This window comes from Aspergillus neoniger, assembly GCF_003184625.1.
Source record: "Aspergillus neoniger CBS 115656 unplaced genomic scaffold BO87scaffold_8, whole genome shotgun sequence".
NCBI lineage: Eukaryota > Fungi > Ascomycota > Eurotiomycetes > Eurotiales > Aspergillaceae > Aspergillus > Aspergillus neoniger.
In genome coordinates, this window is record NW_020291136.1 from 486,067 (window position 1) to 512,145 (window position 26,079).

General features: G+C 52.0%; 8 protein-coding genes across 8 annotated transcripts; 3 read left to right on the forward strand and 5 right to left on the reverse strand.

The window, feature by feature from the left end:
• Position 1: 1 nt before the first annotated feature.
• Positions 2 to 3,565, reverse strand: BO87DRAFT_229595 (putative capsular associated protein). Its single transcript, XM_025618756.1, has 7 exons — positions 3,378 to 3,565; positions 3,239 to 3,297; positions 2,862 to 3,184; positions 2,392 to 2,805; positions 2,196 to 2,342; positions 1,719 to 2,149; positions 2 to 1,670 (listed from the first exon to the last, which is right to left on the reverse strand). The coding sequence occupies exons 1-7, from the start codon at positions 3,419 to 3,421 to the stop codon at positions 95 to 97; spliced, it is 2,994 nt and encodes a 997-aa protein (XP_025482197.1). The 5' UTR covers positions 3,422 to 3,565; the 3' UTR covers positions 2 to 94.
• Positions 3,566 to 4,949: 1,384 nt separating this feature from the next.
• On the forward strand, positions 4,950 to 8,726 carry BO87DRAFT_404986 (ribosome biosynthesis protein KRE33). The gene is made up of 2 exons (XM_025625908.1): positions 4,950 to 8,213; positions 8,302 to 8,726. The coding sequence occupies exons 1-2, from the start codon at positions 5,215 to 5,217 to the stop codon at positions 8,507 to 8,509; spliced, it is 3,207 nt and encodes a 1,068-aa protein (XP_025482198.1). The 5' UTR covers positions 4,950 to 5,214; the 3' UTR covers positions 8,510 to 8,726.
• Positions 8,727 to 8,791: 65 nt separating this feature from the next.
• On the reverse strand, positions 8,792 to 10,714 carry BO87DRAFT_374415 (putative disulfide isomerase). The gene is made up of 3 exons (XM_025622777.1): positions 10,312 to 10,714; positions 10,241 to 10,248; positions 8,792 to 10,176 (listed from the first exon to the last, which is right to left on the reverse strand). Exons 1-3 carry the CDS (start codon positions 10,462 to 10,464, stop codon positions 8,940 to 8,942), a joined length of 1,398 nt encoding a protein of 465 aa, XP_025482199.1. The 5' UTR covers positions 10,465 to 10,714; the 3' UTR covers positions 8,792 to 8,939.
• A 331-nt stretch (positions 10,715 to 11,045) lies between these two features.
• BO87DRAFT_374416 (F-box protein) lies at positions 11,046 to 12,685 on the forward strand. Its single transcript, XM_025622778.1, has one exon. It carries the CDS (start codon positions 11,077 to 11,079, stop codon positions 12,592 to 12,594), a length of 1,518 nt encoding a protein of 505 aa, XP_025482200.1. The 5' UTR covers positions 11,046 to 11,076; the 3' UTR covers positions 12,595 to 12,685.
• Positions 12,686 to 12,800: 115 nt separating this feature from the next.
• BO87DRAFT_457051 (DnaJ domain protein) lies at positions 12,801 to 14,795 on the reverse strand (the record flags this gene model as incomplete). Its single annotated transcript, XM_025628773.1, has 2 exons — positions 12,801 to 14,504; positions 14,631 to 14,795. The coding sequence occupies 2 exons, from the start codon at positions 14,793 to 14,795 to the stop codon at positions 12,801 to 12,803; spliced, it is 1,869 nt and encodes a 622-aa protein (XP_025482201.1).
• A 343-nt stretch (positions 14,796 to 15,138) lies between these two features.
• Positions 15,139 to 16,642, reverse strand: BO87DRAFT_374417 (F1F0 ATP synthase subunit gamma). Its single transcript, XM_025622779.1, has 5 exons — positions 15,732 to 16,642; positions 15,560 to 15,672; positions 15,480 to 15,500; positions 15,393 to 15,427; positions 15,139 to 15,341 (listed from the first exon to the last, which is right to left on the reverse strand). Exons 1-5 carry the CDS (start codon positions 16,210 to 16,212, stop codon positions 15,248 to 15,250), a joined length of 744 nt encoding a protein of 247 aa, XP_025482202.1. The 5' UTR covers positions 16,213 to 16,642; the 3' UTR covers positions 15,139 to 15,247.
• A 925-nt stretch (positions 16,643 to 17,567) lies between these two features.
• Positions 17,568 to 20,668, forward strand: BO87DRAFT_303122 (DNA topoisomerase 1; the record flags this gene model as incomplete). The annotated part of the gene is made up of 6 exons (XM_025619233.1): positions 17,568 to 17,622; positions 17,807 to 18,021; positions 18,099 to 19,673; positions 19,724 to 19,963; positions 20,028 to 20,477; positions 20,534 to 20,668. The coding sequence occupies 6 exons, from the start codon at positions 17,568 to 17,570 to the stop codon at positions 20,666 to 20,668; spliced, it is 2,670 nt and encodes an 889-aa protein (XP_025482203.1).
• A 1,611-nt stretch (positions 20,669 to 22,279) lies between these two features.
• On the reverse strand, positions 22,280 to 23,561 carry BO87DRAFT_303222 (NAD-dependent epimerase/dehydratase family protein; the record flags this gene model as incomplete). The annotated part of the gene is made up of 3 exons (XM_025619237.1): positions 22,280 to 23,190; positions 23,273 to 23,434; positions 23,510 to 23,561. 3 exons carry the CDS (start codon positions 23,559 to 23,561, stop codon positions 22,280 to 22,282), a joined length of 1,125 nt encoding a protein of 374 aa, XP_025482204.1.
• Between the last annotated feature and the right edge of the window lie 2,518 nt (positions 23,562 to 26,079).

Sequence of the window (26,079 nt, forward strand, 5' to 3'; positions counted from 1 at the left end):
TATTTACTTCTTTCCATTATCCCTTCTAATACAACTGCTCCAAAAGACAAACCCCATAGACATGGTATATAAACAAAACAAGCATCATCAATCATTACATATCCAGTCGATATCCCAACACATCTCGCTGATCATCAGTAATCCGTCCCCATTCAAGCAATAACCGGAAGAAATAAATCTCCATATCCTCCTTGCGAATCACCCGGTTCGCCCATTTCCGCCCCTCCTCCGCAATCCAAGTCCCCTCGATATCGTGCGGGGGCATGTGGACGTGTCGTGTGGCGCCATTTACGGTGAGAGTTGTGTCCACGCCGGCGAAATATGCCAGGGTGCTCCATAGCCCGTGTAGACGGAGGTCGATCGGCACGAAGTGCAGCCAAGGGGTGATGCGTGAGTCGAACCATTGGCGGAACAGACCTGTCTTGAATGGGAGGCTGTGGCTCTGCATGAAGGGGAGGAAGCGGCCGCTGAAGCCGGCGCCGTCCGAGTCGAATAAGTAGCGGTATTGCCAGTGGGATTGGAAGTCGACGCGGGAGGCGGCGCCGAGTTCTTTGCTTTGGTCGTCGCAGTCTTCTCTGCGGCAGCGGACGATGGGGTCGATGACGTTGACGGAGGTGTCGAGGTGGAGGATGTCGGAGGGGGCGCGACCGTTGAGGACTTCGTACATGTAGGTGTCTGATTCGTTGGTGGGGAGGAAGACGGAGACGCTGTTTAGGGTGTTGTTGTTCACGAGGTGGGCGAGGCGTTGGCGTGGTATGCCTTTCCATTCGCCATGGTTGCTGACGCCTTCGGAGGTGCTGCCGATCCAGAAGAGGGTGTTGGCTTTGTCGGTGTAGTTTGCGTCGGGGTGTTCTTCTGATGGCTTGTATTCGATCTTGTCGACGTAGTTCCAGGGACTGGGGAAGATAATGTCGTTGAAGCCGGCGATTGTGCTTTGGCTGAAGACGGGGGTCAAGTCTTGTGTGACTTTGAAGGATGCTGGGGATAGGAAGAACCCATGCAGAGAGGCAAGGTCGGGCTGGTGGCAGATGTCTGTCGCTGCCGCCCAGTCGGATGGGTATTCTCCCAGCGAGTGGGGGCGAACGCAGCTGAGGCAGATGTGTCGGCGGTCCCAGATGCGCTGACTGCGAGCTTTGGAGGAGGGTGGGCAAGTGGAGCTCACGTAGCGATCGAAGATGTGTTTGAAGGAGTTGTCCACAAACTTGGTTTCTGTCGTCTGGTCGGCCGGCTCGATTGGTCCCCATTGAGCACCGCGATCAGTAGACCATTCGGTCCTGATGCTGTCCTCCGGAGGTAGACCGTAAGACCTCGCTTGGTGGCGCAGGACTGAGACTTTCTCCCAGGGAACTGAAACCCGCGGCTCATCGTTCAGGTTGAATGCGAGATCCATATCGGGGAGGAACTCGGCGAATTTCTCGATCATCTTGGAAGCGCTAATCACCATCCACGCATGCGTGGGCTTGATACCTTCCTGCACTCGAGCTTTGCCGTCGCGGATGCTGATCGCACCAACCTCATTGTAAGGATTTGTGGCCAGCTTCTGCGTCATGTCTCGGATTTGCGCAGGTGGCAATGCACGGAAGGGTAGAAGGTCGTTGTATATTTGGTCGAACTCATCGATGACTAGGGAAGATCGGTTGACAGCATATTCGTACCACTTGTCAAAGTTCCTGGTTTAGTTAGCATTAGCTGGAATATGCAATGGTGGGACGACGCACGGTGGTGGATGTTGATTGTATTGGGCGCGGTACTTCCTCACAGCATCGGCGAGAGTTTGACTGCTGTTGGCCTGCGCAAGCCATTGATTATGGTGCTGTCTCCCGTCGTACACAAGCAAATCAATAGGATGCAGATGCGCCGCGCTATGCTGCTGGTGCACCAGGATGAGGCCGATTGCAGCGAGAAAAGCGAAAGCAATTCGCATAGCCAGGTTGAATCGATATAGGAATTGCGCTTCATCTTCTGAAGCCGTTCGAGCATAAAGAAAGGCGACGGCTCCCGCAAAGATGAAGAAAAGAGCCGCGAAAGCGCGGGAGGCGAAAATCAACGGAAATGGATGTTGTCCGTTAAACAGAGTAGACGCCCATGTGAAGTAGAGCGTGACGAAACCAGCCAGCACGGCCAGCCCAGCGATACCATAGTACGGAATCTAAGCAGTCAGCATATGGCCACGAAACACGGCTTCCCAGACTTACCAATTGGGACGCCGCAGCGACCACACAAGTCACCAGCACTGCTTGACCCACCGCACTGCGTAGATATTGAGTGCTGATGAAGCGGTCGTCGCCGTCGGAAGTAGCGATGAGAATAATCACAACAATGGTGTAGAAAATAGCCACTCCCTTCAGACCATGGTCAGTTTAGTTCGAGAAACATGTCACATTGACGCACCAGTAGGCTGTAGGCCCAGGAAGCCAAAGGCGGCTTCCTGATGCTCTCCCCCGACCGGGATCCTTCGCTCGCCAATTCAGCCGCACCAATCAAGATCAGCGAGTCGAGAATGAGGCTGAAGATCGTGAAGACACGCATGCGCGTATGTAGACTAGAGGTATTGGGGCAGATGTATGTTGACTGCAAGCCACGGTTAAACGTTACGGTGATATATCCGCCTGTCAGGAGAAAAAATGCCGCTATGACATATCTCAGGCGACTCTGAAAAAGGAAACTGTGCATGCGACTGGCAAAGGTAGCTATGGCACGCAGATGCGCATTCTGCGGGCGCTCTGGGGCGGACCATTTAGCAACCGGTCGATTGCGTTGATTGCGCCAGTAGTCATAGAGGGCCAATAAGAAAGGTATGGTGTACTGCGCCAGAAGTCGAGTTAGCGTTATCGCCTAAGATCTAGCTTCTGGCTATTTACCGCGTATCCATCCGGCGCGCATTCAGTATGAAAAGTGAGGTCGCGATACAAAGCGATCCGGACGCATCCAAGGACCGAGAGTAAACCTAGTTTGATCCATCGCGCTGAACTGCGCGAGCGAGTGAGGGCAAAACTACTGTTGCTGTCCAAGCTGATCGGCGAGAATGGCTCTTCGAGAGATTGGTCGCGTTCGGTGAGTGGGATGGAGGAGTATTTAGGTGCAGACGATGCGATCTTAGGTATGCGATGGATGAATCGGCTCAGGACTAAAAGACAGATTCCCGCAAAGTAGCAGGCCAATACGGCTGTGATGAGAGGGTGATCTAGTAGGGCGTAATTAGCCTTCAGGATTAAGACCGTTCGAACCGGCAGCTTACCGAAAGCGAATGTAGTCTTGTAAGACGTCGAAATAAAGGTACAGCTTAATAAGAATACCCTGTGCGTTGCGTCAGGTCGCTCCGTTGAGTAACAGAGATGGGCATTACTTGGTGGTATAACGGGTATGCTTATACTCACCCTATCGCGGCCTTGAGGCCGGTCTCAGCAGAGAGAAATACCATGACGCCAAAGGAAAGTTATGGGTAGAGAAAGCTAATAGCCATCATGGTTTGAATGACATTCACATCATGCAGCGCACAGGCAAATTCCGGCGCAAGAAGAAAGATCCGCAAGGGAGTAAGCAACTGTGGTGCCTGGCTGGGGATGCCGCAAGGAGGTGGAGCCGTCAGTTTAACGTCCTAGCTAGGGCCCTAAGGGGGGAAGATACACTTCCAGTAGAATGAATGGCGTGTGCCCTCCGTACTTTGTGATTGAAAGGTGTGGAGGAGAGAAGGGGGAGGGAGAAGAGGAATGACAAAGGGAACGACAACAACAACAACCACAACAACCAAGAAAATATCCTTAGAATATCATTCCCAGCAAGAGATAAGGGGAATTACTTGTGTATGCCCGGGATTCGAGGGGATTGCGTCAACGAAGGGGTCTGGCCCACAGCTCGCGTCCATCACGGCCATCCTCATTCCACCACACGGGAGGAACTTGTCTTTTAGTGTCCAGATAGCTGCACTGCCCATTGCCTTGCTCGAGCACGTCAGCACTCCGTCTCTATCCCACGACGATCATCTTTCTGGTCGAATGACAGGCCAAGAGTTACCGCTCAGTCCATCAGGTCTAATCAGAGGTGGTGTCACTGAACACGTACTCCTTGTAGATGCGCAAGACACACGAAATGGAACGGTCAGTCAATCCTGAAAGGAACTGAAAAAAAAGACATGGCAGGTTGCAGCGCTTAGCGTCAGGGTCCAGCCATTCCATGATCCATCTTTGGTTCCATCTTGGGATGATCCTCTTCCCGATCGGGCAATCTCCCCTCCCGTGTGCCCCTCTGCATGGCATCATCAATCCTGAAAACTCTGGATCTCCAGGGAATCCAAGAGTCAAAGTTGAGTCAACTCATCCAGTCAACGTTGGCAGGGACTGCGCGAATATCCTGGCGGGCGGGTAAAGCGTGGAGACTCCGTGGGGACTCGAGCTGAGACGGATTGAGACTGATCTTCCTGCCTGTTTGTCTGCCTTCTCTTCCACCATGAGACCCTGGATACTTCGGTTTGTCCGCAATAAGAACAGAGTCCTACACAAAATGTAGGTTTACTATTGATACTAACAACATTGGCTCTTCGATAACTACATAACACGAGAATTGGATCTTTAAAATTATTGTAGAAACAGACAAGAACCAATCGCCTCGCATACAAACAAAATCCAATCATTTCCCAGCTATCTAGATAGTCAATGTGGATGTCTGTAGTCTCAGGAATGTGAACAGCGACTCTGTTAACATATCCAATGCTCCTATTAGACATAAGATCGCGTGCTATACATGAACATAATAATCAACTGGTCAATAATGGTCACCTCCCTGTCCCTGTCAGATGACTATCACGTGATGCAACTCGAGTCAGGAACCACACGCTATATGCCTCAGGCAGCATACTAGGCGGTATCCCAAACAGAAAGCGGTCCCATACGGCAATTATGATTTTCGGCGATAACTTTTTTTTGTCGGCGAGAAGAATCGCAGAGTACATCGGCAGTGTGAGTTTCAGTTTCTCTACCTGGCCGTCCGTTTCTCCTGTTATTTTGAGGGCCTGGTCTGTGTCTTCTTTTTTTTGTTTTTTTTTTTTCGCAATTCAAGTGGTGTTCCTGTATTACCACTGCAAACCCACGATCTGTGGTCCCCGCCGCCGTCTACGAATTTTCGTTCGCGGGCCATCGACACCTTTCTGCGAGCGCTCTCTCAAATACCCAAGTCAACCCCCTCCCCTCTCCAGGGTCACCGGAATCAGCATACAACATGCCCCGCAAAGCGATTGATTCCCGTATTCCGGCCCTCATCCGAAATGGCGTGCAGGAGAAGAAGCGGAGCTTCTTCGTCGTCGTTGGCGACCGCGCAAAGGATGTCATCGTCCACCTCCACTATATCATGTCGAGCGTCGACGTCAAGCAGAACAAGTCCGTGCTGTGGGCCTACAAGAAGGATCTGCTGGGATTCACGAGTCACCGGAAGAAGCGTGAGGCCAAGATCAAGAAGGAGGTCAAGCGCGGCATCAGAGAACCCAACCAGGAGGATCCGTTCGAGCTGTTCATCACCCTCAACCAAATCCGCTATGTCTACTACAAGGAGACCGAGAAGATTCTCGGTAACACCTACGGAATGTGCGTGCTTCAGGATTTCGAGGCCATGACCCCGAACCTGCTCGCCCGGACTGTTGAGACCGTCGAAGGTGGTGGTATCGTCCTGCTGCTGCTGAAGGGCATGAACAGCTTGAAGCAGCTGTACACATTGTCCATGGATATCCACTCGAGATACCGCACCGAGGCCCACGACGATGTCACCGCCAGATTCAACGAGCGCTTCATCCTGTCTCTTGGTAGCTGCGATTCCTGCCTGGTCGTGGATGACGAGTTGAACGTCCTGCCCATCTCCGGCGGAAAGAGCGTGAAGCCGCTGCCTCCGCCAGAGTCGATCGACGATACCAACACTGGCACAAAGAAGGAGCTGAAGGAGATTAAGGAGAGTCTGGCAGAGTCCCAGCCTATTGGCTCTCTGGTCAACTTGGCTCGCACCGTCGACCAAGCGAAGGCGCTCTTGACGTTCGCCGACGCCATCGCTGAGAAGACCCTTCGGAGCACTGTCGCTTTGACCGCTGCCAGAGGTCGCGGTAAATCCGCAGCTCTTGGTGTGGCCATTGCGGCCGCTGTGGCGCACAGTTACAGCAACATCTTCATCACCTCGCCCAGCCCCGAGAACTTGAAGACCCTCTTCGAGTTCGTGTTCAAGGGCTTTGACGCTCTCGGCTACCTCGACCATGTTGACTACACCATCCTTCAATCGACCAACCCAGATTTCAACAAGGCCATCGTCCGTGTCAACATCCATCGCCAGCACCGTCAGACCATCCAGTACATTCAGCCCCAGGATGCCCACGTCTTGGGTCAGGCTGAGCTGCTGGTGATCGATGAAGCCGCCGCCATCCCTCTTCCTCTGGTCCGCAAGCTAATGGGACCGTACTTGGTCTTCATGGCCTCTACCATTAACGGTTACGAAGGAACGGGCCGCTCCCTCTCCCTGAAGCTGATCCAGCAGCTTCGCGAGCAGTCCCGGGGAGGCGTCAAGGTCAGTGGTGAAGATGATATTGACGTCGCCGATCGTGCCACAGGCAAGGCCGCCAAGAACATTGACAAGAGCCTGGCTGGACGTTCTCTGAGAGAAATCACCCTCTCGGAACCCATCAGATACGCACCGGGTGATTCGGTGGAGAAGTGGTTGAACAAGGTCCTCTGCCTGGACGCGACCCTGCCCAAGTCTCGCATGAACACTCAGGGCACCCCCCACCCCTCGCAGTGTCAATTGCTGCAAGTCAACCGTGATACCCTGTTCTCCTTCCACCCTGTTTCCGAAAAATTCCTTCAGCAGATGATGGCTCTCTACGTTGCCAGCCACTACAAGAACACCCCTAATGATCTCCAGCTCATGAGCGATGCGCCCGCGCACCAGCTGTTTGTTCTCGTTCCCCCGATTGACGAAGAAGCCACCAAGCTTCCTGAACCCCTCTGTGTCATTCAGGTTGCGCTGGAAGGTCGCATCAGCCGACAGAGTGTCCTTAACAGCCTGAGCCGCGGTCAGCGGGCAGGCGGTGATCTGATCCCTTGGCTGGTCAGCCAGCAATACCAAGATGAGGACTTCGCCGGTCTTTCGGGTGCCCGGATTGTCCGTATCGCCACGAACCCAGAGTATCTGAGCATGGGATACGGTTCCCGTGCTCTTGAGCTGCTCATTGACTTCTACGAGGGCAAGTTCACCAGCCTTTCGGAGGATATCCCCGAGGTGCAGGATGAGATGGTCCGGGTGACGGACGAGGAGCTGACCAACTCCAACCTCTTGGATGACAACGTCAAGGTCCGCGATATCCACACCATGCCCCCATTGTTCGGCAAACTGACCGAGCGTCGCCCCGACGCTCTCGACTACGTTGGTGTCAGTTTCGGTCTCACCCCCTCTCTGCACAAGTTCTGGAAGCGCTCGTCCTTCTCTCCCGTCTACCTCCGCCAGACCCCCAACGACCTGACCGGCGAGCACTCCTGCGTGATGCTGCGCACCCTGACCACCGGCTCCAACGATGCCGCCTGGCTGGGCGCCTTCTCGCGTGACTTCCACAAGCGTTTCTCGTCTTTGCTGTCGTACCAGTTCCGCGAGTTCCCCTCCGTGCTGTCTCTCAGCATCTGCGAGTCCGCCAACTCCGGCGCCAAACTCGACCCCTCCATCTCCCAGAACCCCCTGACCAAGGCCGAGCTCGATGCCGCCTTCTCGCCCTTCGACCTTAAGCGTCTCGACAGCTACGCCAACAACCTCCTCGACTACCACGTCATCCTCGACATGGTCCCCATCATCGCCGAGTACTACTTCTCCGGCCGCCTCAGCGGCAAGGTCAGCCTGTCCGGCGTGCAGCAATCCATCCTGCTCGCCATTGGTCTGCAGCGCAAGAACCTTGACACAATCGAGAAGGAGCTCACCCTCCCCTCGTCTCAGCTCCTCGCCATGTTCCTCAAGATCATCCGCAAGGTCTCCACTTACTTCCGCAACCTGATCGAAGGTGCCGTTGCCGAGACCATGCCCGCAGAGAAGGCTCCCTCCGCTCGGGTCACCACCGAGGCGCATGACGAGCTTCCCGACGAGCGCTTCAAGCCCCTGGAGACTAGCCTGGACGACGAACTCCGTGAAGGTGGTCAAGAAGTCAACGAGGAGCTTCGCGAGAAGCAGCGCGCCTTGATCGATGCTCTTCCTCTTGACAAGTTAGTCCCCCTTCCTTCTTCCCCCCTCTTTCCTCCAATATAGTCAATCATAATCATTGAATGACAATAACTGATTTACAGTCTCCAGATACGAGATCAACCACGGTAGCGCGGCATGGGAAGAAGCCGAGAAGCAGATCCGCGCCGGCGGTGCTTCCACTGTCAGCGTCAAGACCAGCAAGCAGACCAAGCGCAAGAAGGGCGAGTCGGCTCGTGAGATCTACGACCAGGAGATCGATTCCAAGAGACAGAAGATCATTAAGAAGGGAACGGAGGGAAAGAAGAAGAAGCATTAGTTATTTGCTTTCTTCGTTTACCACTTGCCTTCTTTCTTCCTTGCTTTTTATTCTATACTTGGGCTGTCTCAAGTGGATGTGTCTCTTTTATGCATTGATTAGATCATGGTGTTATGTGTGTGTGATTTCTTTTTGTGACTTCGAATGATGTATAGTTGTATTGTATATATGTGGCTGGGTTTGAAAAAGTCTTAATTGAATTCTTTCGAGAGCAAGCTTTACTCAATTTTTCACTTTAGATACCGATTTTACAATGATTAGTATAAAACTTGGAGTAGCTGACAGTAAACGATATGTATGCTATTGATGCTCAATATGAGAAACCAGCTAGTAGTAACTTAGTAGCAGGCTCCGTCCGAATTACATATGTGACCTAATAAACACCCGTGCTAATAAACAAATTCATGCAACTCCATACGGATCATGTGTTTTACAATTCGTCGTGGTCGACCGCCGGCTTCTCCTCGACGGGCTCTTCAACCACTTCCTCGACCTTCTCTTCAACCTTCTCCTCAACCACCTCCTCAACAACAACGCCCTCAGGTAACTTCTGCTTCTCGCCCTCACCCAACCTAATCGCATCAATCCAAGCCTCGACACGCTCCTGGCCGTACTCCGCGCCCTCCACCGAGTCATACCTGCGCCACCAGCCACGACGTCCATTCAAAGCAACGATCTCCACAGAGTTATCCTCCGGCAGACCGAGTCCAGCGCGGAGGGTCTTAGCTCCGCTATTGATAGCCGGGACACTGTAGAACGGGAAGAGCTTGCTCTTTCGAACGGCATGCTTGTGTGAGATCTCAGCCAGACTGAGAAGAGCGTCCTTGGCGGGAGCGGGGAGGTCTGCGTCGGGCTCGCTCGGTTCAGGGAGGAGAGCCAGCACGCAGGTACCGGATTTCGGCATCAGACAGGCAGCCTCGAGGGCTTCCGCGGTGGGGAGGGTATCAATGGGAGGGGCCGGGATGGGCACACTGGCGGGTTTGGTGTCGTCCTCCTGGGCGACCTTCGCGTCTGGGGCAGATTCGGTAGATTTCTTCTTGTTGTTATCGCGGGGCGCGGTGGTGCCCTTAGGGGCGGGATCCGGATTAGGAGCGGCGGCTTGGCTGAGGAACTCGACCATGGGCTTCTTCTTCAGCTCGCCGTCGTAGATGATGAGGTCTTGGCCGTTTCCTGGGAGGAGGACGAAGGTCGGGAACTCGGTGATGCCGAATTTCTCGACGGCTTCGGTTTCCTTGTTGCGGACCTGGGCGACTTGGATGGAGCCGAGGAAGTCGATGGCCAGGGCGCGAAGGAGAGGGCTGGTGGTGCCTTTCTCTGTGAAGAGGATGGCCTTGGGCGACTCTTCGTCCTGCGCGAGCCAGGTGTTCAGGTCCTTGTCTGTTGCGCGCTTCACGTGGTTGGGGATTCGGTCGACGACTGCTTCGACGATCGCTTTGGCGCTCCGCGCGCCCTTGTAGTCTTCCACGCGCGGCTTGCCGGGTTTCTTGCCGGGGGTGACGATCTTGAGGGTTGGGAAGCCCTGGACGCCCATGCGGCCGCAGAAGGGTTTGTTGTCGTCATCGTCGCAATTGACGGCTGCGACTTTGGCCAGGCCGTCGAGGTTGGTTGCGGCCTTTTCGTAGGCGGGTTTGAGGTTCTGGCAGTGGCCGCACCAGGGGGCGTAGAATCTGGAGGAGAGCGGGGAGGTTTAGGATTGTGGGAGGTAGATGGGTAGGGTGGTAGATGGCTTACTCTACGATCTAAGAGAGCTTGGTTAGACTTGTTTGTAGACCATTGATGATACTCTGCGCAGCTGGACTCACCGAAGTATGGTTGGAGTTTGCAATCAACTGGTCGTAGTTCTTCTGGTTGACCTGCAAGACGGGGGATTTCTTCGTATACAATCCATCAGCGTTGACAGGCAACGCCGCCAGAAGCGACGTGACGAAAAGCAATGCAGAGCTAGGCTGCAGCATGATTGCGGGCGAGGAAGAAGCGAGAGCGGATTCAGGAGTAGCAGCTAAAGCATCACCCAGCGGGGATGAGTTTGAGGAGAAGAAATAGGGAGAAGAGAGGACAGAAAGAAGTAGATAGAAGCAAGGTGTCCTGAAGCTCTTGGCATGTGACGCGAAATGATCTAACAAAGTAATATTGAATTGTATGGATTTGGAATGGCGGCGGATCCGTCCGTTCGATGTTCCCCGCCGTCAAACCAGTCGGTCAATCCATTGTTCATTCCCCCCATGAATTGTATCCATAATTCAGTCAAATATTCTGACATTTCAATGGCCATCGGCAATCCTGTCATGTCTTCCGGGCAAAAACTCGATGAGCACAAAGCTCCGTAGCTCCGGGCCCATAAGATCCTTTGTTTATGCGGAGCCCATACTACTATCTACTTAAGAGTTAGACAGTCTTGGACTAGACTAATTAGTTACCATCTGCTACTAATCGAGGGTCTCTTTCCTTTAGTGCTCGGAATCCCCCAGGCACTTTCCCCGCCTTACCAATTCTAAAAAAAAAAAAAAAAAAAAAAAAAAAAAACAAGAACGACCATGTCCAATGCATCCCCATCTGAAGGCAAGGGCATGGCCCTCCTGCCCCGGGAGATCTTCTGGCTTATACTGAAGCGTCTCGAGCCGGGCGATGTCCTCCGTTGCCGACGAGTCTGCAAATCATGGAACGAAGCCTTTCGCATTGGCGCCAACCTGCTTCCAATGCTAAAGAAACGATACCCCTTAGCCAGAGAAGTGCGACAGCTAGCCTCTGAAAGCGCAGAAACGCTCGAATCACCAGAATACGACACTCACATATCCCAGATCTTCGACAAAGTCACAGCCAAATACGACTATCTAAGTCGACTAACGTACCGAACAATGCACAAGTTCAAGCTCAGCAATGACTTCGGCATCACAGGCCAGAAGAACTGGTTCTCCGTCCCGCCATGGGAACACCACGCCAGCCATCTCATGCAGCGCGTCGACCGATCATTCGGCGAGACCTTCTGGACCTACGACGACGGGCTCCTAGTATTCCCAAGTGCAGAGCATTCATGTCTCGTCCTAATGGACATGGAAACCGACAGAAAATTCATGGTCCCATTCATCATCGTCGGGCGAATAATCCGCCGAGTCCGTCTGCAGAAACGAGTCCTCATCATCGAATGGGCAGAATACATACCCTACCACTGGCTCAACGACAGCGACGGTGTCCACCGACACTTCGCGACCTCCTTCGACGTGAACCGCAAGGAAGATGGCTGGAGCGTCAACTTCCGAAACGAATGGAAGATCATGTTCCTCGGCCATCCTCTCAGCGAGCGAGATCGTTTCTACTCCACTCATACCAGCACCCATTATGCCATCTACATCTGGCAACCCAACCGCAGCCTCTACACCGCAGACGAGGACGCCCCCATCGAGTCCCTCTCCGTCTGGGACATTTCCAAACCCTCGGATTACCGACCTTCCCTAGACCCGACAGGTCGCTTGCGATTCGAGTCCGCAGGAGGAGGAGAAGAAGACCTCGGACCAACCATCATCACTCGCCTCGGGTTCCGAGAACTAGATTTCTACGGCATCCGTCAGCGAGGTCTCCCAATGATACAATCCCTCAGCATCACCGACGACGATCAGTCCATAGAGATCCTCGAGGGTACGTGCGCGGGCCGTTCACCGCAGGTCCTTATCCCTGAGGCATGGGAGTCTGAGGTGTGGGTGACGACTATCCCCATCGTTGGCGAGGGTCCGCGCCGGCGACAACGCGCTGACTTTGCCTTGCCACCGTATCGAGGGAACTGTAGCTTGCAGACTAAGCCTATTACTTTTGCGATCTGCGATGAACCGTGGCATTCCATTGTTTGTGAGTCGTATGATGAGCAGTCGCAGACGGGTTATTGTCTTTACTATGAGAAACAGGAATGGCCGATTGAAATGGCTCTGTTTCTCGCTGTTGCCTCACCTGAGTACGCTCCTGAACCGGCAATTGTCTTGCCATGGAGCATGGTAACGGAGTTCATTGGGATGGGGAAGGTTTGTGGGACGGAGGACTATATAATAGGGCAGAACCGCGATCGTGAGCTTGTTATATTTAGGTTTGATAGATGAGGTGATTGTTCAATTATCACTGAGGAATACTGCATTGCATACTTAAGCTCACTAGATTAGGTTTTCATGAATAGTAAACGAACTGAAACAAAGCGTCAAAAAAATAACAAAGTCTCAAGTAATATCAAATGAAACGTAGACCAGGCCACGGTCTTCACCTCCTTTGAGAGAAAATTAAAGGAAATGAAAAGAAAAACAACCGGCTCCTACCAGCCCAGCGCACTAACATCCCATCCCCTCAGCAAATCCCCTTCCCCCTCCCCCTTACCCGCAGCAGCAGCGGCAGAGGTCAACCTGCACCCCGCGCACTTCTCAATCCCGCATCCCGGGCAAGTGAGTATAAAAAGCGGCTGCCGAAGCTGGCACCCGTCACACTTGTCCCGGCCAAAACTCTTCTCCCAGCCGCCCAGATGGAGACAAGCCGGGGCATCTTGCTTCTCCTTGCTGAGCGGCTTCGCCCCCGGGAAGGTGAGGCGGACACCTTCCAACCAACCGCAGTACACGTCGAAGACCATGCCAGTTAGCTCGAAAAGGAAGTCCTGGCTGGTGTAGCTGTTGGCTGGACCGCTGAGTTTGGAGCAGAAATGGAAGAGGAGCGGGTCGCCATTGTCGGTGCTAGTGGTGGCGTTGGGTTTGATGGCGGGGGAGGGGAGGGAGGGCGTGACAGAAGGGAGAGAAGGAGGGTTGACGGCGGGAGAGAAGATGCTCGAGTCGGTGGGCTGGGGCACATTGCTCATAGTGAGACAGACACCGCCAGCTCCATCCATGACAGATTCAGCGTCCGATTCACTAGCACATTCGGCAGTCACGTACTCGGTGCTCTCGGAGATGTTCGAGGCAGGCTGCTCGCTCGTAGTGTGAGAAAAGCTGAAAAAGTAGATGTCTGCTCCATTGTTATTGCCGCCATCTCCGTATAGATCATCTTCCTCATCGGAATGATAGTATCCATCGTCTTCGTAGCGATCCGCATCATAAAAATTGTCGTGGTGCTGAGTAGGTGCTCCTGCTCCTGGGCCTTGGGGCTGCTCGTCGTCTTCGTCCTCATTCTCAGGATCATCATTCTGGTTCTCTCCACGGCGGTTGTCATCGTCATCTTCATCGTCGTCGTCATCCCCCTCCTCGTCTTCCTCTTCGTCTTCATCATCGCCTTCATCATCGCCTTCATCATCGCCTTCATCATCGCCTTCATCATCGCCTTCATCCTCGTCGCCACCGTAGTAGACGGCCTCTTCTTCGTTGTAATAAAAGCTCTCGTGCCACTCTCTGGAAACATCGGACCCAGCCTCCTTAGATCTCCAGCAATGTTCATTACCGTAGCCACGAGCAAACTCTTTCTCGTCATGGTCGAGCTCATCTTCCTCCCCATTCTTCAGCCTCTCCTCATCCTTTTCAACATTAGCCCTCATGGCCTTTCTTCTCTTCTCAATACCCTCAGCTTCCTGATTGCGAAGATACTCCAGGATATCCTGAAAATGCTGAGGTTTGTTAAACAAAATGCCACCGTCATCAACCCCTTCATCCTCCTCACCATCATCGTCTTCATTCTCACTTCCCATACCATCCGCAGCCGCAGCCCGTGCTGCCGCCGCCGCCGCCGCAGCAGCTTCCCTCTCCAACTGCTCACCTACTCTAATCTCAATCTCCACACGAGCTTTCTCAACCAGAGACTCAGGAGCGAACGGGTCCATATGAACACTATTGCCGTACTTGTATCTGTACAACTCCATGGGGTCACTGAAATCTTCGTCGCGCTTCCAGCTCATAGGTCTCCAAGATCCTTCTGGCCAGTTTTCGTACTCGTCGTCAGAGCCAAACGGGGTGGAGTGGAAGTAGTAGCCAGCTCGACGGAGTGTATCGTCGTGCTCTTGCTTCCGGATGGGATCGCGGAGGGTCTCGATGGCTTCTTGGATCTGAGATAATGTGAGGTTCAGCTTGCTTTATTGCTTAAAAGATTGTGTGGTGATGATGGTTATCGGAGAAGATGAGTGAGGGACTCGATTGTGAGGTTCATATAATCTTTCCTTTTATTCACTCACCTTCTGAAACTCGTCGTTGGAGACATCTGCATTACCGGTGCCTTGCTTGTCCGGATGATGCTTCAGTGCGAGCTTCTTGTACGCGCTGTTGATGTCCTTTAGAGACGAGTTGTGAGAGATTCCCAGAATCGAGTAGTAATTAGTCACACGTGTAGCGGAGTACATCTTGATGGAATGACTTGATTCCTAAAGTTTAAAGTAGATGTGAAAATGTGCAGTATGGGAGATACAAGATGGCGTAGGCGTGAGGGGAAAGTGATGGGCGTTGCAAGTAGGTGCAGGAAGAGAAGGAAACAAACGCCGAGAGGGGATTGTTGACAGGTCCGGACACATCTGTCAAAGGAAGCAGTGAATGGAAGGGACTTCCCCCCGAATACGTGAAATTCAGTCCGTGAATGCAAACGTGAAGTGACCGGGAAGTTCCCGTTTGATATTCCCGCCTATGTTGTGTAATGACAGCAGCATTCCCTCCACGCTACCAATTGGTCATGAGAACACAAGAAAACAATGACAAAGAAAAGATAGTGATAGATTTTACAGGCTGACAAGCATCTAGGTATTTATGAGTAAGTCTACACACATGGCGACTCCTCCCCACACAAGCTTCATGGAAGCTTTTACATGTCCGCACTGGCGGTGGCACCAGTGATAATTTCAACCAGTTCGCCGGTAATGGCGGCTTGACGCTGACGGTTGTACAAGATCTGGAACCTGCAAGGAATTAGCCTTGATCAGTGGAATCGGATGAACTTTGAGACTTACTTGTTGATCATCTCACCAGCGTTCTTGGAGGCGTTCTGTAGAACATGGTTAGTCGGGGTTAATTTCGAACATCTGAATGATACTTGCCTCCATGGCGTTACGACGAGCCTGTAATCACATTAGCTTGGTATTCCAAATCAAAGATATCTTTTAGCGGGAGAACTTACGGAGATTTCGCAAGCGTGACCCTCAGCCATAGCCCAGAAGAGGTTGTTGGCAAGGGCGTATTCACGGAGGTGGGCCAGAGTCTGGTCATCAGTCTCGAAAGTAGAGAGGTTGGCTAGAGCAGAGAGTTCAGTCCCGATACACGCAAAACAAATTACATCTGATATAACTCACGAGACTGGGTGATAGCCTCCTCAGAGTAAGCCTCAACGGTACCGGCCTCGTAGGACTGGGCGTTGATGAACTGGTTGTAGATGATCTTGACGCTGGCGTAGTCGGTGGGCAGCTGAGAGATCTGGTCGGCGATGGACTGAGCGTCGTTGAAGGTGGGGATGTCCTTGCAGACGTTGGCGAAGCTCAGGACGATGGCGTTGGGGTTGGTACGAGACAGCTGAGCCTTGGCCTTCTCACCGAGGACGACGATGTCGGCATCGGGGTGCTGCTGGAGCATGCGACGAGTAGCCTTGCTGAGACCGGAGTGGATACCACCGCAAAGACCCTTGTCGGAGCTGGCGACGACGAGCAGAGTCTTCTTGTCCTCGAGAGGCTTGGTCTCGGCGTTCTCGAAAACGGTGTTGGAGGTCTGACCGTAGGTGCGAGAGTCCTCCATGGCCTTCTGGGCGCGAGTAAGACGGGTGGAGGCGATGACCTTCATGGTGTTGGTGATCTTCTCGATGTTCTTGATGGACTTGAGACGGCCCTCGATTTCACGCAGAGTCGCGAAGTTGGCGGCATTGGGAGGAGCAGTGCTTCGAAAAAATCAGCCATTGAACCACTCGATTGGTCTGCTTGTAGCTCCATCTCCTCGTTTTCCTAAAGGTTAAAGGTTTGGTGGTTTGGGGGGTGGGAGCGAGCTGGGACAGCCTAGCTGTGGTGTGGGAGGGAAACGAAAAGGCGACGGACGGGCGGGTGTTGTGGACATTCCGGAAGAGAAGAAGAACTTACCGGGAGACCGCAATGCTACCAGCCCTCACAGCCGGACGAACAGCACGGGAGAACATATTGCAAAGAAGCCGTACGGTCGAAGAGACCAACGATAAACAATCGTAGAGGGGATAATGTGGGGAGAGGGGGAGGAGGGAGAGGGTAGAGGAATCCTCGTAGGCTGGCGGTTGAGAAGTCGGTGGTTGAAGTTGGACTCCTGTTTCTGTTCTTCCGACAGCCGGCAGCACGGGACCCAACCGCGCTAGACCCAAACGGGTAGTCTGGTGGTGAAATGGCTGGTGGTCCGGGTGTCCGGGTGTCCACAGCGACCAGCCGTGCAGCCCGGCCGGGCGTGCACGGCGCTAATCCTAAACTGGAAGCTCTCGAGTTGCCGGGCATATCAGGTGACCTGGCTGCGCGCAGGCTTACGTCGGCTGAGTCAGCAGCGCCACTCAGGCATGCAGGCACCGAGGCGCCCGGAATTGAAATAGAGTCGTCATAATTTCCATACAAACTTCCAGACCCGGCAGCCTTGGCACCTCAGGCTGCCAGCCTCCTCGCACGGCGAGTGGCTGACGGTCCGGAGAAACGTGAAGATCGCCTCAGGCCCCAAAAGACGGCCTCGTTTTCCATTCCATTCCTTCTCTTCTTCCTCTCTTTCCTCTCTCTCTCTCTCTCTCTCCCTCTCTCTCTCTTCTCTCTTCCCTTCCCTTTCCTTTTCCCTCTCGTCATCTTTGGCTCTGCTGTCTCTTTTCTCTCTTCTTCCCCTCTCCCCCCTTCAGCTTCTTCTCCTCTCCGCTCCTCCCGCTCGAGTCTCTTTCCACCCTCCCCTCTCCGGTTTCTCGTTTTCCTTCCGTCTTTCCCTATTCGGTCTATGTCTGTCTCTCCCTTTTAGTTGACGCTTTCTCGTTGCCATTAGCCTTCCCATTGGCCAGGCTGCCGTTGCTTTCATCACTCCTTCAAGCGCCAGCTCCGATCCGCAGACTCGCCCTCTCTCGCGCGCGCCCCTGCGCTCTCCCACCCCGGTTTTGCCTGTCTACTCGCTCCTTGGGCCCACGCGCTTTTTCTATCAATCGCCTGGTAACCATGAGCTCTTCGGAAGACGATACCCCGCTTGTCAAGGCAAACGGTCGCCGTACCAGTGAGTGTTACTTTCCTCTCTTTGCTCTCACATGACTCTTTCCCGCCTCTCTTTCACGCCTCAGTTTCCCATCACTTCCCTTTGTTTGGGGTCAAATTCGCGACTCAATCACCTCTTTTTGCGCATTGGTCTCTTTGACCCCTCATGAATGCGATAAGTCTTACACTTTCTCTCATTTCTTAAGGTTCCCACACGGAATCGAAAATGCGCGACGCGACGGAGAGAAATGGCCATGTTGATCCAGGCGTATCCATCCGCTTTGGTCCCGTTCAGGCTGAAAATGATGTGGACATGGCCGATGCCGACGCTGCCGCCGTTCCCAAGCGGAAGTCGCGCTCAAGCGTCGGTCAAAGAAAGTCTTACGCCGAACCTGAGAGCAGTGAGGATGATCAACCTTTGGTACGCCGATTACCTCCACGCCAGTTCCTTCGTTCCCCCTACTCTCGCGACGCTATTGCTGTCGCTGTTCGTTCCAGCGGCTGACCAGTCGACAGAGCAAGCGACGCCGCACCTCCGTGAAGCACGAGGACCCCGAAACAGACGATGACGTACCTCTGGCGCTTAATGGAAGAAAGCTTCCCAAGGCGTCGGAAACGGCTATAGGTGAAGAATCCGATTCCGATGTGCCTATCGAAAGAAAACTCGCCTCGCAGAAGAAGAAGATACAGCAGAAGGCAGAGAAGGATGCGAAAGCGACCCGCAAGCAAGCCCCCCCGAAGACTACGAAGGCCACAGCAACCAAGAGACAGGCCAATGGTGTGAAAAAAGAGCCCGAGGACGTGAAGCCTTCAACCGTCAAGAAGACGGCAAAGCCAACCAAGGCCAGTGAGAAGGCTGCGTTGCCTTCGCATGTGAAGCGGGCTGCCTCTAGCGCCAAGTCGACCCCTGTCAAAAAGGAAGAAAGCGAGGAGGCTGAAGACGCCGAGGAAGAAGAGTACAGATGGTGGGAAGACCCGACCAAGGGTGATGGCACGATCAAGTGGACGACCCTTGAACACAACGGCGTGGTTTTCCCTCCTCCGTACGAGCCACTTCCCAAGAACGTCAAGATGAAGTATGATGGCGTCCCCGTCACTCTTCATCCTGATGCTGAAGAGGTGGCTGGCTTCTTCGGCGGCATGCTCAATGCGACTCAGCATGTTGAGAACCCCACCTTCCAGAAGAACTTCTTCATGGATTTTCGAGATATCCTTAAGAAGACTGGTGGCGCAAAGGATCCCAAGGGCAACAAAGTGGACATCAAAGATTTTCACAAGTGCGACTTTCAGCCAATCTTTGCCTACTATGACAATCAACGTCAAGAGAAAAAGGCTTTGCCACCGGCTGAGAAGAAGCGTTTGAAGGCTGAAAAGGACGCTCAAGAGGCCCCTTACATGTATTGTATGTGGGACGGACGGAAGCAGAAAGTGGGCAACTTCCGAGTGGAACCGCCAGCTCTCTTCCGTGGACGTGGTGAGCATCCCAAAACTGGCCGTGTGAAGTCTCGTGTGCAGCCGGAACAGATCACCATCAATATCGGCAAAGATGCGCCTGTTCCGCCTCCTCCGGAGGGCCACAAGTGGAAAGAGGTCAAGCACGATCAAGAAGGCACCTGGCTTGCAATGTGGCAGGAAAACATCAATGGAAACTACAAGTATGTCATGCTTGCGGCCAATTCTGATGTGAAGGGTCAGAGTGATTACAAGAAGTTCGAGAAGGCTCGTGAATTGAAGCATCACATTGATCGAATCCGCAAAGATTATCAGAAGAACCTCAAGCACGAGCTGATGGTCGAGCGGCAAAAGGCGACGGCAGTATACCTTATTGACCAGTTTGCTCTTCGTGCTGGTAACGAGAAAGGTGAAGACGAAGCTGAGACTGTGGGATGCTGCTCTCTCAAGTATGAGAACGTTACTCTCAAGCCTCCAAACAAGGTTGTCTTTGATTTCTTGGGTAAGGACAGTATCCGCTTCTATGACGAAGTCGAGGTCGACACCCAGGTTTTCAAGAACTTGAAGATCTTCAAGAAGGCGCCCAAGAAGGAGGGCGACGAAATTTTCGATAGACTGACGGTATGTACTTCGACTGGCTCTTGGATTGCACCGCTAATGGACGCACGTAGACCTCCGCCCTCAACAAACACTTGTCGGCCTACATGCAAGGATTGACTGCAAAGGTGTTCCGTACCTACAACGCTTCCCACACTATGTCCACGCTGCTTAAGGACATGAAGGCGACGGGTAACATTGCAGAGAAGGTGAAGGCGTACAATGACGCCAACCGCAGGGTTGCCATTCTTTGTAACCATAAGCGAACTGTCGCTGCATCCCATGCCAATCAGATGGAGAAGATGAGTGAAAGGGTATGTTGACCAGTGGTGAAGATAGTTGGGGCGCATTGCTAATAATTATTCGCAAAATCTTTAGATCAAGGGACTACGGTACCAAAGATGGCGTCTGAAGCAACAGATGCTGGATCTCGAGCCTAGTTTGAAGAAGAAGAAAGGCGTCAAGTACTTCGAGATGGACGAAGACATGGACATGGAATGGGTGAAGGAGCACCAAGCCTACCTTGTGGAAGAGCAGCGTCAGAAAATCCAGAAGAAGTTCGAAAAGGACAATGAGAAGCTCGCTGCAGAAGGCGAGAAGGAAATGAAGGCCACTGAGCTGGAGAGCCGTCTCCAGGCAGCAAAAGATATGGAGAAGAAATTCAACAAGGAGAACAAAACCGGAAAGGTGGAAGCCGAAGGCAAGTCCCCGACGGTTGATAAGCTCGAGGCAGCGATCACCAAGCTCGAGCAGCGCATTGAAACGATGGAGCTTCAAGCTCAGGATAAGGAAGAGAACAAGGAGGTCGCTCTAGGAACCTCGAAGATCGTAAGTTTCTGTCCCTTGCTATGGCTGATGGTTCTTGATCGACTAACACCACGTAGAACTACATCGACCCTCGTCTTACTGTGGTTTTCAGCAAAAAGTTTGATGTTCCTATTGAGAAGTTCTTCTCCAAGTCCCTCCGGGAGAAGTTCGAATGGGCCATCAAGTCGGTCGACGAGGATTGGGAATTCTAAGTTTCCCTCGACCGCGTCGCACCTTGATTTTGCGATTTCTCCCCGCTCGGTCCATTGAGTCTGACTCTGGATGCAGAGTGTTTCCTTGTTTTATTTTCCTCTACTATATTCTTTGCCTACACCGGTGGTGAAACGGATTGTCTTACGCATAATGCATTCTTGGAGCCTTGTATTATTGTTCTTTCTCTACCTTTTTTTTTTCTCTTTTTCTTTGCTTGCCACATCTCTCTCCCAAAAGCCACCCCTGCCTTCTTGTCGCTGTACACCCCGCTTCAATCTACTGTCTCGATTCATTACGATGAACATGCAAGAGGGCTTATCTTCAGCATCACCAGTTTGCTTGCCCACCTCTGGTCTTGGTTCTCGCTACGTCTAGGGCATTTCTCCCCCTTCGTTTCAAGTTTTAGCCTTCCATTGACCCTACAGATGAAGATAAGAAGAATAAAGAAAAAGAAAAAGAGTTATACATCCGAGAAACTCGATACATCTATCGATATATCATCAATATATACAGATTCACATAAGGCATCTGAACGTTATACAGTGGTAACATGAAATCACGAGTCTATAACTCGCTTGATAGCTTAGTGCTTATTAGTAATCTTTGTAGTAACTGACAACCAAAACCGCGTCATGATTGGTGTAATTCTTAGCTTGGTTTTAAACATTGTAAGTTTCATACTAGTATTCCTATGATCAAATCATTCGTGTTTGTATGCTGCAGTGGCAGTGTTTATAGGTTCGTCCGGAGCTAGCCAGTATGATAGTATGATAGTTGGCGAACAAGCTTAGTCTAAATCAGAACTGCTACATAGTTACCATACTACTAAAGTGGCCTGTTGCAAATCATGTGATGCAAGAAGGATATGGTACGGAGTAGATATCAATATGATGACACCATATTCCAGTTTCTGAACGCCAAATTTTCAAAATTTAGGGGTCCTGGGCGCTAGCGATCGGCATACCACACTTATAGCTGACATCAAGAGTTCTGTCATGCATCGTGGAAGTGGAGAAGAATTTTGAGGATTTTTTGGAGTAAAGGGTGAGAGGGGAGTGAGTGGGCATGTATCCAAAGTACGCAGATTGAGACAAGCTGGATTATGTAAATGATGGTAAAAGACGGCCATGAGGGATGGCGGCCTGAGGTTAACATTCAAGGACAAGGCTCAACCTATCCGTAGTGTATGTAGTGCAACAAATAAAAGAAGAAAGATATAATAGTCTAAGATGTGCATGATGTTCATAATCAAAAGGGCACACCATCCAGCCCCAGCCAGTGACAGAAGAATGTATAAATGCAAGAAGGATATAGAACATACCAGTTGCTCAAGAACGGAAACCCAGAGACCCAAACAGAATATTACAGATTACATGCAGAAACGGTCCGTGGTATACAACATGCGAACTTGAGATGAGTGGATGCGGATGCGACAGGTCTATGTGCTTTTTGCCCGAGGATAAGGTCGAGTTGATGTGTTCTGAGAGGGCAATGCGTGGTCATGCACGGTGGGAGTAGGAATAACTCTCATATGCGTCATCAACCTCGCTGTTATGCTCGTGCAGAGGGGGTCGAGAACATGAAAACAGGAATATCACGTGTGGGGTCGTCTATGGCCACCAGCCCATTCGCTTGTAACTTTCCACCATGTCTCGTACGGCATCGGCGTCGAAGCGCTCTCGGGATGGCTTCCATCCAGTGGTCGTCTCGAATAGCGTCCCATCCAGACACATGTCTTGGTCCTTCAGTACATCCTTTTCCAAGAATGGGCCAATAGGTCCTGGTCGTTCGATCTTCTTCTCTTCGAGCAAGTCAGCCCATCCCTGTAAGCATTCCTCGTTCATGTCATCCACAACATCATCGAGGTTCAACTTCGCGAATTGGGAAGCTAAAGAGCCCAAGAAGTCACACTTGAGCTTGAAAACTTCAGACAGGGCCTTTGCGATATCTTCCTGGCGAGTATCGCCGTGGTCGACCACGTTGAATGCAAGGGGCGCTGAACCGTCCGTGGGGGCGTTGGCTCTCCACTCAGCCGCTTTCCACAAGGCGCTGGCTGCGTCCCTGACATATACGGTGTTGATCTTCAGGTCCTTAGTGTAAAGAAGCTCCAGATCCTTCTCGAGCTCCAGGTGAACGCGAGCAAGGCATATTCCCATCGCGAAGTAGCCCGAGTCATATTCTCCGTAGACGTGGGGCAGACGAAGCAAGCAGTAGTTGAGACCTGGAATTTTTTGCAGCTCCTCGCTGGCCTTCATCTTCCACTTGGCCAGCTTGTGCCACGGCTGCAGTTTATCATCTTCCTTACGCGGACTCGAGCCGCCTTTGTAGACGTGAGCGGTTGAGCACTCAACGAAAGAGCGGATACCTCGGCGGGCGACTTCGCGACCCAAGGCGACTGTGAGGGCGTAGCTGCGGACTTCGTAGACGTCATCGGGTTGCGAATGCCTGGTTTCACCTCCACAGTTGATCACATAATCAAATTGTTCGCCATTGGCACGGTCAAAGATACGAGGGAAGTGCTCTGAGTTTCGGAGACGCAGGTCAGTAAGACTATTGTCCTGGTCGCCTATGACATAAAAAAAAAAAGGTGTATGGGCACTCACGTTCACGGCTGGCATCAGCCTGGACGAATTTATCTTTTGAGCAAGCTTCCTGGAACTCAGGGGCCAACCAGGCCAGCTGAGGCAGGACTTTATCAACTAGTCGAACTTCCGAAGCCAAGTTATTTTCATGCAGGTAAAGAGCGAGATGGCGACCGATAAATCCTATAAGATGGAAATTAGTATGTTAGCTAGAATAATCTGGATATCGGGAAGAGGGAGGGGAGGGGTGATGCATACCTAAACCACCAACGATCAGGACGGCCGGCTTTTTGCTCTGTTCGTCGGCCATTGTGGGAGGAGAATGATAAAGTAAAGAGATTGAAACCAAGATAGGACCACTCTGTGGTACGTTTCACTTCAAGTAGCCTCGATGCGATCTGTGGACTGCTGGCTGTGTTGACACCCCGCACCCGAGCGCGAACAAAATCGAAGAATGCGGGGAGGAAAAGGGGGAGGGGAAGCAGAGAGAGGATCACCAAGTAAGGGACAAAAAAGGAGCTCGATGACAGTTAATCAGATGTAGTATTTACCGACGGCAAGAAGTCACCGAAAGGTTTGAGTTAAATTCCACAGGAGGTGTTAAAAGGGGAGGAAGAAAAGGAGGAAGCGGAAGGAAGAATGGGAAGAAAGTAAGAAGAGGAGGAGGAGAAGGAGGAGGAGCAGGAGCACAGGATGATCCTTTTCCGGGATGAAAACCATTTATCAGAATCACCTGCTCTCGCTCAGATCAACTTCAGTCCCAGGCCCAGTTTCAGTCCACTTCTCCTCCTCCTTCAGGAATCTCGTCATACACTCAACTCAAAGCTAGATAGATAAAGAACGAGCTAATAACTCATAGTCATACCCTTAAGACTGTCATGGCTTGACCGTGGCGGCACTACACTGTCCACTATCATCCCCGACTGAGACAGGTGCCCTCTTTTGACACTCCCAAGAAGTCGAAAATAGTGATGATGATGATGATGCTATTTGTTGCTGATACCCAATCTCACCTCCTCTCGTCTGACGGCTAGAACGGTCTTCCAACCCTCAAAGAGAAAACCTAGAACTCACCGAGAGTGCCCAGATGGCGAATGCATTGCACTTACTGACTATAACTGGCCTCAGATAACCCCTCCAAACACACTATTATTCTTCCAATAGCAATAATCCAGCGTTAGCCCTTGGCAAACTCCTCATTAACTACAGTCAAGCTCCATCCTTCGTTATCATCGTCACTCTTGATTTCCCGGAGGCCGAGAAACACAATTACCGCGGATAACGCTGGACGACCGGAAGCACAAGTGAAAGTCTCTCTTTCTCTTACGAACCCAAGCGTATGCCGAACGAACTCCGCTAGCGCTGCGTCTAGAAATTTCGCCAGCACGGTGGATGTTCCCGCTGGATTATTCCCTCGTACAGTAGTGGGAAATTTAGAGTCCTCGGGAGACCCGACCAGAGCCGACAAATTAATTCTTCATCTCCTCCCCTGCCAAGCGCGCGTTGTGGGACGTTTTCCGTTCTTCAGGGACACCGTCCGATCATAGTCCCGCCGCTTAAGTGGGTAGCAGCAGGCCTAACCGCCTAAGAGGTTTAGAGGCTAGGGGGGTTGGTGGAGGAACAAAGAGGGAGAGGGGGTCGCACAATGAGATGGGGACTGCAGGAAGAATCGAAGAAGACGCGAATCCCTTCGGAACATGAAAGGTCCAGAATAAGCAGACGATCACTCGCCACCACAACAAGGCGAACGTATCATTCCTAAACCCCGAAAAGCGATCGCGACACGGCCAGACGGGAGCAGCGCGAAGGCAAGTGTGTGATCACCTACAGGGAATAATCAAATGATCTGCGTCTCATATTACGAGTCAGGGCTGGTGGGGAATCGTTCCAAGATCATTAATATTATTGTGCGTCGCGCAGTTAGTGTTTCTTTTCCTGCGCATAGCTACGGCATCTGACTTCCAGCAACGCACTCTGGCGGATTGAGAAAGGCCAAAGCCCAAGCCGCTCACTGTCACCTCCAGACTCCAGAGAAGCATCTAAGCAACTACTCTCCTTCCACCATTTATTGCCGGCGATTATTCCCGACGGTGACAAGCCCGATGGTGAAAAGGTAAAAGCGGACGCTATTGACTTTGATTCCAAGTTTTACGGATAACAGGTGGTCTAGTCGGCGCGCGATTCCAAATGCGCTTCGTGCTTTCGTCTGCTAATGGATCTTTCTTCTCGACGGGGTTAACATGGCTCGCCCCATATCCTACCGAATTAAGACAGCCAAGCTCTACGGTAATGCTGGCCTATTTCGTTTCTAGCATGGCATCTGTTACAACGCCGCCAATAATGATGCTGAAGATGATGCGAATGGTTCTACATGTCATTGCCGACAATGCAGTCGGTGTACACTGTCCACGTAAACCCCCAATCCTTCAGAAAGGATCGGAGATGCCTCGGCATTTGCAAATACTTACTTATTTAGTCAAAAAAGAACTTAAGGAAGGGAGGGAATTGACGTCAAAAGCCTGCCGTTAATTCTCCGACCTTTTCCTTTTTCCTTTTTCCCCAGGCGATGTGCTTCGCTGTACCATGGACCGTGGCCGATCGTCAGCCTGTGGTTCGTGCTGGACTTAGCTATCCTACACTACTGCCGTGCACTTCATGCAACTAGAGAAGTAGCTGGAACTTTATACACAGTAAGAAATTGAAACTGGTCACCACACCATCCTTACGCTCTGCACATTGTTGCCTACCCGCTTCCAGACTAAACCCTCTTTTCTTGCCACTAATCTATCCGTACTACTATGCCCTCTAAAAGGACAATAACATGTGAC

Excerpts from the sequence above, each read along its gene's own strand:
- BO87DRAFT_229595 (XM_025618756.1), bottom strand. The coding sequence starts at position 3,421 with ATGGTATTTCTCTCTGCTGAGACCGGCCTCAAGGCCGCGATAGG. Across the intron at positions 2,343-2,391 it reads CCTGGGCCTACAGCCTACTG|GGAGTGGCTATTTTCTACAC; the intron begins GTGCGTCAATGT and ends CATGGTCTGAAG. Across the intron at positions 1,671-1,718 it reads TACAATCAACATCCACCACC|GAACTTTGACAAGTGGTACG; the intron begins GTGCGTCGTCCC and ends TAACTAAACCAG.
- BO87DRAFT_404986 (XM_025625908.1), top strand. The coding sequence starts at position 5,215 with ATGCCCCGCAAAGCGATTGATTCCCGTATTCCGGCCCTCATCCGAAAT. Across the intron at positions 8,214-8,301 it reads GATGCTCTTCCTCTTGACAA|ATACGAGATCAACCACGGTA; the intron begins GTTAGTCCCCCT and ends TACAGTCTCCAG.
- BO87DRAFT_374415 (XM_025622777.1), bottom strand. The coding sequence starts at position 10,464 with ATGCTGCAGCCTAGCTCTGCATTGCTTTTCGTCACGTCGCTTCTGGCG.
- BO87DRAFT_374416 (XM_025622778.1), top strand. The coding sequence starts at position 11,077 with ATGGCCCTCCTGCCCCGGGAGATCTTCTGGCTTATACTGAAGCGTCTC.
- BO87DRAFT_374417 (XM_025622779.1), bottom strand. The coding sequence starts at position 16,212 with ATGAAGGTCATCGCCTCCACCCGTCTTACTCGCGCCCAGAAGGCCATG. Across the intron at positions 15,501-15,559 it reads GTCACGCTTGCGAAATCTCC|GCTCGTCGTAACGCCATGGA; the intron begins GTAAGTTCTCCC and ends ATGTGATTACAG. Across the intron at positions 15,428-15,479 it reads CTCGTCGTAACGCCATGGAG|AACGCCTCCAAGAACGCTGG; the intron begins GCAAGTATCATT and ends CATGTTCTACAG.